The sequence below is a fragment of the Aythya ferina genome, assembly GCF_964211825.1.
Source record: "Aythya ferina genome assembly, chromosome: 21".
NCBI lineage: Eukaryota > Metazoa > Chordata > Aves > Anseriformes > Anatidae > Aythya > Aythya ferina.
In genome coordinates, this window is record NC_140319.1 from 8,492,354 (window position 1) to 8,504,491 (window position 12,138).

The window sequence follows — 12,138 nt, forward strand, 5'->3', positions numbered from 1 at the left end:
ACCAAACAAAAAAACACCTGGAATTACAGCTAACAAATAGCTTGGTGTTAAAACAGTATTAAATTTGTCTGGGTAGCACCTGGAAGTAGTTGATGCAAAACATTTGAACGATAGCCTGCAGATGTTTTTTGGCCATTGCAGCACAGAGTGGAAGTAACACAGCTGTCATAAAAAGATCTTTTCCGCATGATAAGTGACTCAAGGTAAATATTCTAGGTAGTTCCTTGTTAGAAAACTTCTGCAAACGATCTGGTCATGTTGTTAGCACAGTGTTCTCTAACCGTTGATCGCTGCTGCATCACCACTAACTGTAGCGGTGGAGGAACAGACCCTAGTTTTTGCTATTTACTTCAGAAATGTGAGAAGATTGTGAATATTGCATGGGAGCTTCACGATATACATAAGGATATGATCCCTTTCTCAGAGATGTTACAAACAAATTTGAAGGATGAATGCAATAAATTAACAAGATAGAAAATGTTTGGTTTCAATATTTTTTATAAAGTTTTGTTGAGCACAGAATGACAAGGAAACATGGGGAGTTATTTAAATACAAAGTCTGATTGCTTGCAATGGATTTCCAAAGGATTTAAATGGCAGCGAGAGTAGCATTTTCCTTACTTGTTCATTCATAGCATAGCATAGAACCTGTTACAAACCAATGGTAATCAGAGCACTGAAATTAAATCATTTAGTTTTTACCAAAATTGCTGATTAAACTGAATTCAGGAAAGGCAAATCCAAGGTTTTAATTACATCATTACTCGGTCTTACAAGCTATTTATTTTTTTCTTGTGCTTTTGACCAAAAGATGTGTGGCTTGAGAGAAAGAAGAAACCTCCTGATAGGGAAGTACTGAATAAGTTGTTTTGCAGTTGAAGGATTTAATGTATCTGTTTCAGGTGCATGCTATTCCCCTGCGTTCATCTTGGGTCATGACTTGTGCGTATGCTCCTTCTGGAAATTATGTGGCTTGTGGTGGTCTTGATAACATCTGTTCCATCTATAACTTGAAAACTCGTGAAGGGAATGTACGTGTCAGCCGTGAACTAGCTGGTCACACAGGTGAGTGCCTACTCAGTGATCTAAGTTACCTAAGTACATGGTGCAGATTTTCTTTTTGTAATCTATTCAAGTTTCATTGAAATGTTATTTTAGTGCCTGGTGTAGCATGACTTAGTTAATAAGTTGTTCAAACTCTTCCATGTATTAATCCCTCTGCCGTGTTTATGGAATTCATCAAGAAGGGAGATGTAATTACAAAACATGCTTTCTAAATAACTTTCTAAATAATTTTCTCTTGCTTCCAGCTTTACTAGCTGTCATGCTGGTGCTTTTAAAAGTACCTTGAATTACTTGTTTGGTCCTTAGCCACTGGTAGTCATAAGCCTTATACACTGTCTCAGTTTTAACTGTTTGGATGACAACTGATTTTTTTCTCCTTTTTGCCTAAAATACAGTACCCTAATTTTTACCTTAAGTTTCTGTTTCTAAGGTGGACTGCCTTGTGAGTGAGGCAAGAAGGGTAGCCGTGTAGGCTTTGCCAGTTTAATTAGGCTGTAAACAGCAGATGCAAGGTTCTGTTAGCGACAGATGAAGCAGAATTCATCTAGCTAGGTAAGAAGGACTAGAGAAACACAGCAGTTGCAAAGGTTTTTGATTTTTTTGTGTTTTTGTTTTTAGCTTAGGGGATGAGTTGAAATTTTTTCTTTCTGATCCAAGAAGCTTATTGTCACAAACTATCTTTTAAAAGCAAAATTGCTGACTGAAGATACTCTCTGCTTCCTAAACAATGCAGTTAAGGGAGATGAGCACCTGCCAAGTGTGAACTGCTTTTGTATGTTGTCTGATAATGGACATCTTGCTTTTATTCCCATGCTTTTTTTTTTTTTTTTGTGAATGGGATTGGAAATTTTTCAGAGGAAGAGTAGGAGGTGGGTGGGTGTTTCTTGAACTCCACTGGAAATGAAAATGCTGGCTATATGTGTGTTCTTGTATCTTATAGAGTTCTAGTAAAATACTGAGCCTACAAAACACATCAGTAGTTTGCTTTTTCTGTGGAATCAGTAATTCCTCCAGCAATCTGAGAAAAGGATTCATCTGTAAGGCTGCAGTTGAGAAGCTGCGCATCATTTTTCTTGTCCCTTTGTTTCTACAAAAAGCATAATCCAAAATGCAGCAGAAGAAACGGACACGGATTACTCTAGAGGTTGCCAGCTTGGCTCAGGAGAAAACCTTTAATGGTTCCTTTGGAGAAAGTATCAGGTGGATTCTGTGTCTGGCTGTTTTTTCTGTCTCATCAAACCTCTAGTTACAGGGTAAAGAAAATTGTATGAAGACTACTCTGAAGGAAACTAAAGTTACCCAGAAACAAATAGTTGTACATTAATGAATTTTTATACAGAAAAAGTTGACTGTATGTTAAAGTGGGCTTACTGCTATTTAATTTTCTTTCAGTGGGTTTTCTTCTGTGGTATGATTCATGTAATTTAGAAGAATTCTGTACCCTTGGGGTGGGGTTGAGGGTGTGGGAAAGCATGTTGATTGGACCTCCAGATAATAGTAGTGGTTGTGATGTGACCACTTAAGGTGATTTATTAGGAGGTCCTCTCCCCACCACACAAACCCCTTTCAGGGCGCAAGGAGAATTGGAATGATCTTTGGACACAGGGAGCTTTGGCTTTCAGTGTGTGGCCTTGTGTATGTATATAAAAGGCTTTAACGATAAAAAGAGCATTATTTCTGTGGTATTCCAGCAATTTAATGTTTTTTTTTTAAGGTTATACACTGTATTTATAGCTGGTAAGACATGGATTTTTGCATAACACTATGCAGAATGTCACTGTAAGGCAAGGGAAATCGAGAGAATACATTTGAGACCTGACCGATTCATGTGCAGTCTTCTCAAAGGAGCAGTTTTAATGAGCTGCTTTTCTTTTGGTGAATTGCACAATGCCTATAGCTGGAAGCTGATGTTTACAAATTTTCCTAGTTTGCCATAGCTTAAATTTTCAGAAAATTGATTGTGCTTTAGAAAACACACTGACATAGAGATGGCTGGGACAGGCTGATCTTGTAACCAGAGTTACTATGTTGATAGCTTGGCATCTGGTCCTTCAGTAGAAAGAAAGTTCACAACATTCAGATAATTCTTTGCTTCTTTGTACTTCCAAGAATGTAGTTCATTTTTTTTTCAATAGTTGTATGATCCAGTCCATGTCTCAATCATTTGTTCCTCCTGGATGTTGTAAAGATCCACTTTCTTAGGTTCAGTGTACAGTGCCAGATAACCTGTACTTCCGTCCAGGTTGGCCAGTGGATTTCAGAGGTTTGCATCACTATTCCATCTCTTTCTCTCTCCCCTTCTCCTCCTCTGCCCACTTTGTACCAAAAGAAAAAAAAAAAATATTTTCAGACCCCCTACTTCAGTAATTCTCTTCTGTGTTTGTTTAGATCAATTTGCTGATACTAGTGTATTACTGTGCTTGTGTAATGGTTGAATTGGGCATGGCCTGTAGAGAGCCTAAATATATTTTGTCTCAAACTTCTGAGGTTCCCATGTAAAAATTGTCCGTGGTGTATTTTACATATAGTAGCAGTATCTTACAGCACCTCCAGGGGAGGAAGAAGAAACATTTAAGTCAATATGCAGTGTAAAGAGTAGTCTCTGATTTTATTGATCAACATCTTTTGCTTTCAGGATACTTGTCATGCTGTCGTTTCTTGGATGATAATCAAATAGTTACCAGCTCTGGCGACACCACTTGGTAAGCAGTAAAATTGTGACATGATTGCTAGTAAAGACTTTTCTTCAATAACAGTTTAAATGTGAAAACCTAATTCTTCATAAAGCTGATAGTCATCCAGAAGATTCAACATGATTACTGCTCGTATGCCATGTTTTTACTAATAATGGAAAACTTGGTCTTTCAAGTGTTTTAGCTTTGGCTGTTCAGTTATGCCCATGTTCTGAAGAGCCTGACCTAGTTCTTTGTGAGAAGATGGTATGTGGTAATTTTTAATATAACTGTTTGGCTTTCAGAAATGAATATACTAGACTCTTCTCCAAGTACTTCAGTATTCAGTTTTCATTACTTTTTCCTGAAAGTCATACTTGAATGTTTTTAATACAAAATGCTACTATTCAGAAGAGCTCCTAGAAAATATTCTACAGTGACAGCAGATGGGTTTTTTTGAGGAGAATGTAGGTGTTTGTCTTAATAAATACTAGCTTCGGAACGAAAAAGGCCTCAATCTTCTTTTCATCAATTTTTCTATTATATCTGCTGCCTGGGAGAGCTGCATTGCTTTTAAGAAGCAGATTTTACAGCAAAGGTTGTCTAATATATACCTCTCCTACACAGTGTCAGTCTCTTTGAATACCCATCTATTAGTCCACTGATTTTGAGTAGCTATTGAATATAGACATTTGTTTTTATATTTAGGCTATATTATATTCAGTATAATTTTCATTAAAAAAACAAACTAGCAAAAAAAAAACAAAAACAAAACAGGATCTGTTAAAATAAGGCTCTTTTCAAAGATTATACAACTGCTTCGGGTGTTATCATAGTAACTTGATGGTCGTCTGGATAAATTTGTCCTTGATAGCACCTCAGATCAGCCAGGCTCGAAGTACCATGATCTTTTATTTGTAAATCTGTTGCTGATGGATTTGGCTTGCTGAGAAATCAGGCAAATTGAAAGAATAGTTGCATTGTTTCACTCCTACGTACTCTTTGATCAGAGTAGTAGTGATTTTGCTGTCTTGGGGAAAATGATGTGGCTTTAAGACAACAAACGTAATTCACAAAGTTATACATTCACAGCGATATTTTAAAAAGGAGGCTGACTCAACTACTGCTGTAGCCATACAGCCGCTACTTTATCCACTGGACAGTGAAGTCATTACCATGGCTCAGGAGCTCTGTTTTTAAACAGCCATGAACATTAGTCTTTTTTTTCCCCTTGTTCTGCATTTTAAAAACACCAATATCTTAAAAATTGAAGATGACTTTTAACATCTGCTATGTACGATTATTGTGTAACATAGCTAAGTAGTTCAGCAAAGAATGTCTGTTTTTCTACTCTCAATATATTTTTTTTTTATTAATACTTCATGGACATTCGCTTTTTAGAAGAGAGAAATTAACAGGTTTAGATGAAATCTGCTGTATAGACTTTCTAATGGAGCACAAAAGATAACATGAACGTGTTGATTTTTGCCTTTTTAATTATTTTTTTCAAGCGCTCTCTGGGACATAGAAACTGGTCAGCAGACAACTACATTTACTGGGCACACTGGAGATGTCATGAGTTTGTCTCTTGCTCCTGATGCCCGGTGTTTTGTTTCTGGTGCCTGTGATGCCTCTGCCAAACTGTGGGATGTTAGAGAAGGAATGTGTCGGCAAACCTTCACTGGCCATGAGTCGGATATCAATGCCATCTGTGTAAGTATCAGCTTGAACAGAGGACATGGGATCTAAATCTGGTTTTGTATTGCTTTCATCTCAGCTATGAAGCATGTACTATAAGCTGTAGTTCTCCACAGGTACATATCCGTTGTGGTAAGTGGAAACGGTGACTAAGGTAGTGTTTCTTCACTTGTTACTTCACTGTTTTTGCCTATATGCCAGTAGCGGAGAGGGGAACATTCTTTATTGCTGCTTTCCTTTCCTACTTGGTCTGTACAAAATAATATAGTCAAAAAGGCAGACATCAAGTCCGACCTGGGAGCTAGGGTAAAGTTCTATTCAAAATGCACAGCTGTGGAGTACTTTGGAGGTGATGGGCTCTATGCTTGAATGCCAGATGAAAAGCTCTTTGTTAATTTTGTAACTTCTGTGTCTTCCAGATATAATGTATGTGGCAGCTTTTGATTAATTTGTCCGTTTTGTCAGCTACTTTGAAATTAATTTGCAATCTTTTGTCTTTTTTTATTCCTATACCCTCATTGAAGTTCTTCCCCAATGGCAATGCATTTGCCACAGGCTCTGATGATGCTACATGCAGGCTTTTTGATCTTCGGGCTGATCAGGAACTTATGGTTTATTCACATGATAACATCATCTGTGGCATCACCTCTGTAGCATTTTCCAAGAGTGGACGTCTCCTCCTAGCTGGTTATGACGACTTTAACTGCAATGTGTGGGATACACTGAAAGCTGATAGAGCAGGTAAACAGTTGGTTTTAAATATTAGAAACAGTGACATACTGAATGTGTGAGTTGTGACATGTGCAGGCTTGTTAACAGTCCCAGTCTCAAGTTCAAAATTCAGTGATAGCCTGTTTTAAGATGACCAACAGTGTAAATATGGCTTAATGATGGTAACAAATCGATTGGAATACTCCTGAATGATAAAAGGGAACAATGGATGGTTGAGAACAGGAAGACTGCCATTAAAAACAAGGTTTTGGAGATGGGGGGCTATATGTATTTTTATTTTATTTAGCCCATGGCAATGTCTTACATATGAGTTGTTCAAAGCAATTCTACATAGCGTCTGCCATCTCCTCTATGGAGGTCTTACTGTTGCCTGACCTCAGCAATTGACAGAGCAGCTTACAGAAATACTACAAGTTGGAAGTTGGTAAGCTATCAAATCCCATCAAATATTTCATATTGCAATGAACAGTTGCATTGATTTTATGGTATTGTAATTGTCAAGCAGCAGTTTAGGTTCGTTGATTTTCATTATTTCCAAAATTATTTGTACACTAAACACTTCTGCCAGAAAGGTTTTACTGAAATATACTCATTAGTTATTTTGTGTTAGTTTTTAAAGTAGAAACAAACTGGCTATTTAGCATGGACTAATAAAAGGATCGTTGAAGATGTTGCCACATCAAGCAATCTACCTCTTTTGTAAGAATTTTGCTACTCATCAATGTGGCTACTTAAGTAAACATGAGATTTTTTTGTAGCAGTAACTGTAGGGACAGCGGACTAAAAAGATTGTGCAGATTCACTTTTGAGGAAGTGAATAGGAATTATATGCCCAAAAGTTCAGGTAATTTAACTGGAGTTCTTTAAAATCAAAGCTTCTATTAGAAAAAAGGAGAAAAAGTACACGTTATGTCATGAATGTGTTGCTTTTTGCATCAGAACTGGGGATGATGATGGGAGCCTACTCCGTTATTGAAGTGTTCTTGGGCTTTTAAAATTATGTAGGTCTGCTTTAAAAGCAAACAAAAACCACCAACCAAGCAGAATATCCCTTTGTGTAGAGTTGGAAGGGTTAGTTCCAAGTACATTATTTGGTGCAGATTGTCTTACTGCTTTGAGAGGATTGTGTACTAAAGGTAGAAAATATGTAAGTATGTAACCCTGGACTATACTGAAGTAATTTCCATTTGATTTCTTAATTACTTTATCAGCTTTCTCTTAGCGCTCAGATTTTACTTCTTCTTCCAGAATTTATGACAGTTTTCTACTAGTGCTGAGAAATTGGAGCTGTGGGCACAGTAGCAGCATTTGGTTCTATTTGCAAGTTAATGATGCCAAATGCAATTACAGAAATACTGAAATGCATTTGTAGAAATCAACCTCACCCGTGTGAGATTTGTAGTTCAAGATTTTTGTACTTTAATTATTGAGACCATAAATGTGTATGTAGGCCTGTATGTATCTAAAACTTGGCAATGAATTGAGAAATTGCTCTCCATTAATGTTCAGATTAGTTTACAATTAGTTGTAATTAAGTACTGTGAAAATAAAATATTTAATGCTTTATTAAATCAAATTAGCAGGTAAGTCCTTTTACGCAACTAGCAGCTAGATTTAGGTTCACAAATGGTGTTTCACATGCTCTGGAAATATCATATATGTGATGGTATATGACAAAGTACTGAGGGAGATGACCAGGGAAGAGAATTTTGTCACTTACTGAATTGTTTTGTCCTGTATTCCTTCTTTGAAATTACCTTATGAAGACAAAGAATGGGAGGGGAGGGAATGATCTTGCTGACTTGTAGAAATGAGGAAAAAAATTTATACTAATCTGGATTATACAGTCCATGTACTCATGAAATGCAATTTTTTTTACTGCCAAATCTTAAACAGATTTAAACAACTGCTTTAAATTTTCTGCTTATTGAAATGTTCAGAGATTTAGATTGCTGAGCAGAATTTACACTTCTCTAGTGCCTGATTCTATATTAAACACCTTTGTAGCTGATGTGTTCAGAACAAATTGTGTAAGCTTTCTTGGCTCTCTCTCTCTCTCTGGTTTATCAAATTGCAGCACTTACTGATGGTGGTGGCAGACTGTCAGTTCTAATGCATTAATGCTATTTCCCAGCAAATTCTAGGTAACTCCTAGGCACTTGCGTCAGCTCTGGCAGCTGGCTTCTGTATCATGCTGAATTTTTGAAGATTGTATCATCCACTTCAACACTTAAAATTTGGTTTCTGCTGCAGAAGTGCAGAATTCTGTGCTGAGCTTTAGACTCGTATACAGATTTAATAGGCTCTGGAGATTAAGGGTATTACAGTCTTACATTTCTGATATACTTGATAAAAGCAGTTACATTTTTCAAACATCAAGAATCCTTGTGTAGGAAGTAGCGATTTTTACATTGAAGTAAGAGTTAAAACAAACAAACAAACAAACAAAAAAAAACACTAATTCTTTAAACATACTAGCTTGTATGTGAACTAAAACTTCCTTCATAGTAAATGAAGGGGAAAACCCCCCAAAATATGAAGGAGGTAAGTCCTGTGCAGTGTAATTTGATGTAGAAAGATTAATCAGTCTGTTATGCAATCTATCAAGTATATCTTAGCTCAGTGCAGTGGGCTGTGTAGAGCTCGAACATAAGCAGGTTTGGTTTTTACCTCTTTGAAACAGTTAAAGGGAATAGAGGTAAATGTTGGCTCCCTTTTTGCTGTTTAGTTTAGTGTCTTGGTTGTTTTATTTTTAATGGTACTATAATTGATTTGCAGCAGGTCTCCATATTGGCAAAAACCATGTAGGTGTTGAAGTTTTGTAAGTGCCTATAAACATAGTAAGATAAAAATAGATGGAAAATGCTTCAGTGTTCAGAACATAGTCCAGCTTCTTGTTTAGTGCATTAAGAATTTTGCAAAATCTAATTGATCTTAACCACTGCGTTAACATGACACTGTTGGCAGGATTTTCAAGGCAATGATTTCACAACTCACAAGAAAGCAGTAAGGTCATAATGCGGGGTATATGCAAAATCTTGGAGTCAGGCATTTTCTGCGTTACTGTCTTGCAAACCTACCCAGTTATTTCTAAGTTTGTGCCTGAAAAAGCAGAAGCATTTACAAACCTAAACCACTAGTTCAGAATTTTTGGATGTATAGGGTGACTAATCCAAACATGGCTGCCTCAGAGTTACTTGAACAGAAATAAGAAATCATCAGAGCAATGTAATAGGTTTGTTGCATGTTCTTATTTATAGGTGTCCTTGCTGGTCATGATAACCGTGTCAGTTGCTTAGGTGTGACTGATGATGGTATGGCAGTGGCAACAGGATCATGGGACAGCTTCCTCAAGATCTGGAACTGAAGTAAGTACACAGCAAATTAATTAAGACTGTCCTTTTTTTGGTGTTCAGATGCTTTTTTCCAGGTCCAAGCAGTGCTTTTTTTTTATTATTTTTTATTTTTGCTGATGCTGTAAGCTTATAGTTCAAGTTAAGAAAGTCATGGGGGGAAAAAAAAAATGTAGCGTTTTGTTTTGTTTGCTTTTAGAAGGCTGTTTGTTTAATGTACGCAATGACGTTTTTGTGGTCAGCTATTTATGGCAGATTTTATTTTCCTGGTATGGATGACTCTATGGTCTTTTGAGTCTGGGTTGGTAAATAAATGGTGTTCTTGAAAATGGGGAGATAATGGCAGAATGCATCAGTGGGTAGCAAGAGCAAAACTTGAAACCTGACTAGAATTTATCAAAGTGCAACTCTTAATACATTTTTCTGTGTGTCAGAAGTGCGGCGGACTCCGTGACTGGAAGAAGTTTCCAACGATTGAAAATTAAAAACGATAGCATATCCAATCCAACCATACTAACTTGGACCCCCATCCTCCCCAACTTCAAAGGGCAAGATCTTTTCCGTCTCCTGTTGCTGAAATGAAGAGCACAATTACCTTTCCAAGAAGAATTTCTGTGTTGTAAGCAAAATGAAATTGTGCATTCCTTTTGGGACCATTTTTTTTGTCTTGAGAATTTAAAAATCAAACACTATCATAAAAGCATGACCAGAAAATATACTTGAGCATAATTGTGAAACAGTTAGCTTTCACTGTAGTTTCCAAGTCAAAGTTAAGGACTTTATCTCACTCACTTACAAATTTTAAAGTCATGTTTGTAGCAGGATTTTTTTCAAGTTTCCTTTTTAAATACATTTGTTTATGTATTTAATTGAGCAAAACAAGGGAGTCCTAGCCCAGAGCATCTGGGGGTTATTAACGCTGTAAATTTAGTCCCTATTTTTTTTTTTATTTTATTTTCTAGTATCACAAATAATTGTTGCACAAAACTTGGCATATATAGGGTAATGTTAAGCAGTAAGGTAACCAAGCACATGCTGTACAAGGTAATGAATGCTTGTTTAAAGAATCCTTTCACCTTTTATGGATAACAAATGCAATCCTTGGTCCCTCCTACCCCCTCTTCTCACCACACTGATTTTTTTAATCTGTTTTGGTTTTGTCCACTTGAAAGGGCAATTTATATATCCTAACACTATCCTGTAGTCTCAACAACCAGGAATCTCTGTTTTCAAAAGAGACCTATCCTACACTTGGGTATTGAGTCAATTCTTTGTGTATGAAATGATGTACAAATCAATGTTTTGAAAATAATGATCTTGAACTTTCTAAGTTAAACAAAAGAACCTTTTTTGATTGTTTGCCATATTGGGTGGGTTTACTCTTAGAATCGCATGCTGTAGAAATGCTAAAAAGTGCATATTGGACTAAGTCCTCTAGATGTTTTTTCTTTGAAGAAATAACCTGTTTAAAAACTGTAACCATTGTCGCTGTATTCATTTATTGTTGCTACTCTGTGCATAAATCTATAAAGAACTCAAGTACAAAGCTATGCACGTTTTGGAGTAGCGTGATAAGTCACTTTTTTTTTATTTTAAAGAAACGGCCTGTTCAAACAATCGCTGTCAAAGATTCTGGGGTGTGGGAGGAGGGAACCTAAACCATCTTCTTTATAAATCAGTTCCTCGCAGCCAGTTCCTCTTGTAGGATGAGTCCTTTGCATCTGATTAGAGTCATTTTTGTAATGAGCAGGTTTTCCTGGCTTTCTTTTCAAATAAAATGTTAAAAGCAGCAGTGTTTGGACAGCGGATTGTTCTGTTAAACTTTCCTATCTTCTCACTGTATCCAGAAATGCTCCTTCCTAGCAGCAGTAGTAGCTTTTCTCCATTTTGTTTTTTCTGCAACATTCTGTACAAAAATGTGCTGTAATTGTGCGTTAGGCCTGGATTTGGCATAAAAGATGAATTCCTTCTTTCTCTCTTTCATGAAACTACTCTGTAGAGCTTTTTCCACACCCTGTATCCCTCTTCACCTTTTGTATTTAATTTTAAAGTCAGTGTACTTCAAGAAAGCTGGATGCAAGATAGATACTATATTAAAATGTAATGTTATTTAAGATGTAATAAAGCAGTTTGACATGAGTTTTGACTGATCTGTTTTGCAGCTTATTGTTCTACCCACAAAACTACTTCTGGCAGAATTTGAGTTACGGAACAAATATGAGAGAGATGTATACAGCCCGAGAACAAGTCTTTAATTGTTCAATATTTTAATTGGGCAGTGTATGCGTTGTTTGAGAAGGTTTCAGCTCAGTGTGTGACGAGATGCAGGTTTAGGTTTGTGGGGTTTTTGTTTTGTTTTTGAAACTAAAACCAGTTGCAAGATGAACTGAAGCCCTCGTGGGTTTTGTTGTTGTAAAATGTTTAAAAGTTACCATCAGTATTTGAAAATGTATGTGTAAATGTGAGATACATGCTAATGCAAAATTTAGTAGAGATGTGACACGTACGTGGAGTGTAGTGGCTGCAGGCATTTTTCCTTCTCCATTCTTAATTAAGATGGATATTTATTGGTTTGATTGCTAGGGCTTCTCAAGAGCTTAATCAAAAACAGCTCGTAG

The 12,138-nt window shown here is 36.6% G+C and overlaps 1 protein-coding gene across 10 annotated transcripts in view; it reads left to right on the top strand.

Annotated features, from left to right (window-relative positions):
• Positions 1-11,659, top strand: part of GNB1 (G protein subunit beta 1) — a 64,869-nt gene extending 53,210 nt beyond the window's left edge. For 7 of the 10 annotated variants that reach the window (XM_084494737.1, XM_084494732.1, XM_084494734.1 and 4 more), the window contains 6 exons: positions 903-1,065; positions 3,701-3,767; positions 5,249-5,450; positions 5,960-6,176; positions 9,428-9,535; positions 9,955-11,659. In XM_084494737.1, coding sequence (XP_084350863.1) covers positions 903-1,065; positions 3,701-3,767; positions 5,249-5,450; positions 5,960-6,176; positions 9,428-9,534 — 756 coding nt within the window. In that variant the 3' untranslated portion in view covers position 9,535; positions 9,955-11,659. The remainder of the gene's footprint in view (positions 1-902; positions 1,066-3,700; positions 3,768-5,248; positions 5,451-5,959; positions 6,177-9,427; positions 9,536-9,954) is intronic. The other 3 variants (XM_084494741.1, XM_084494740.1, XM_084494733.1) reach the window with 1 other exon arrangement.
• The last annotated feature ends 479 nt before the right edge of the window (positions 11,660-12,138 follow it).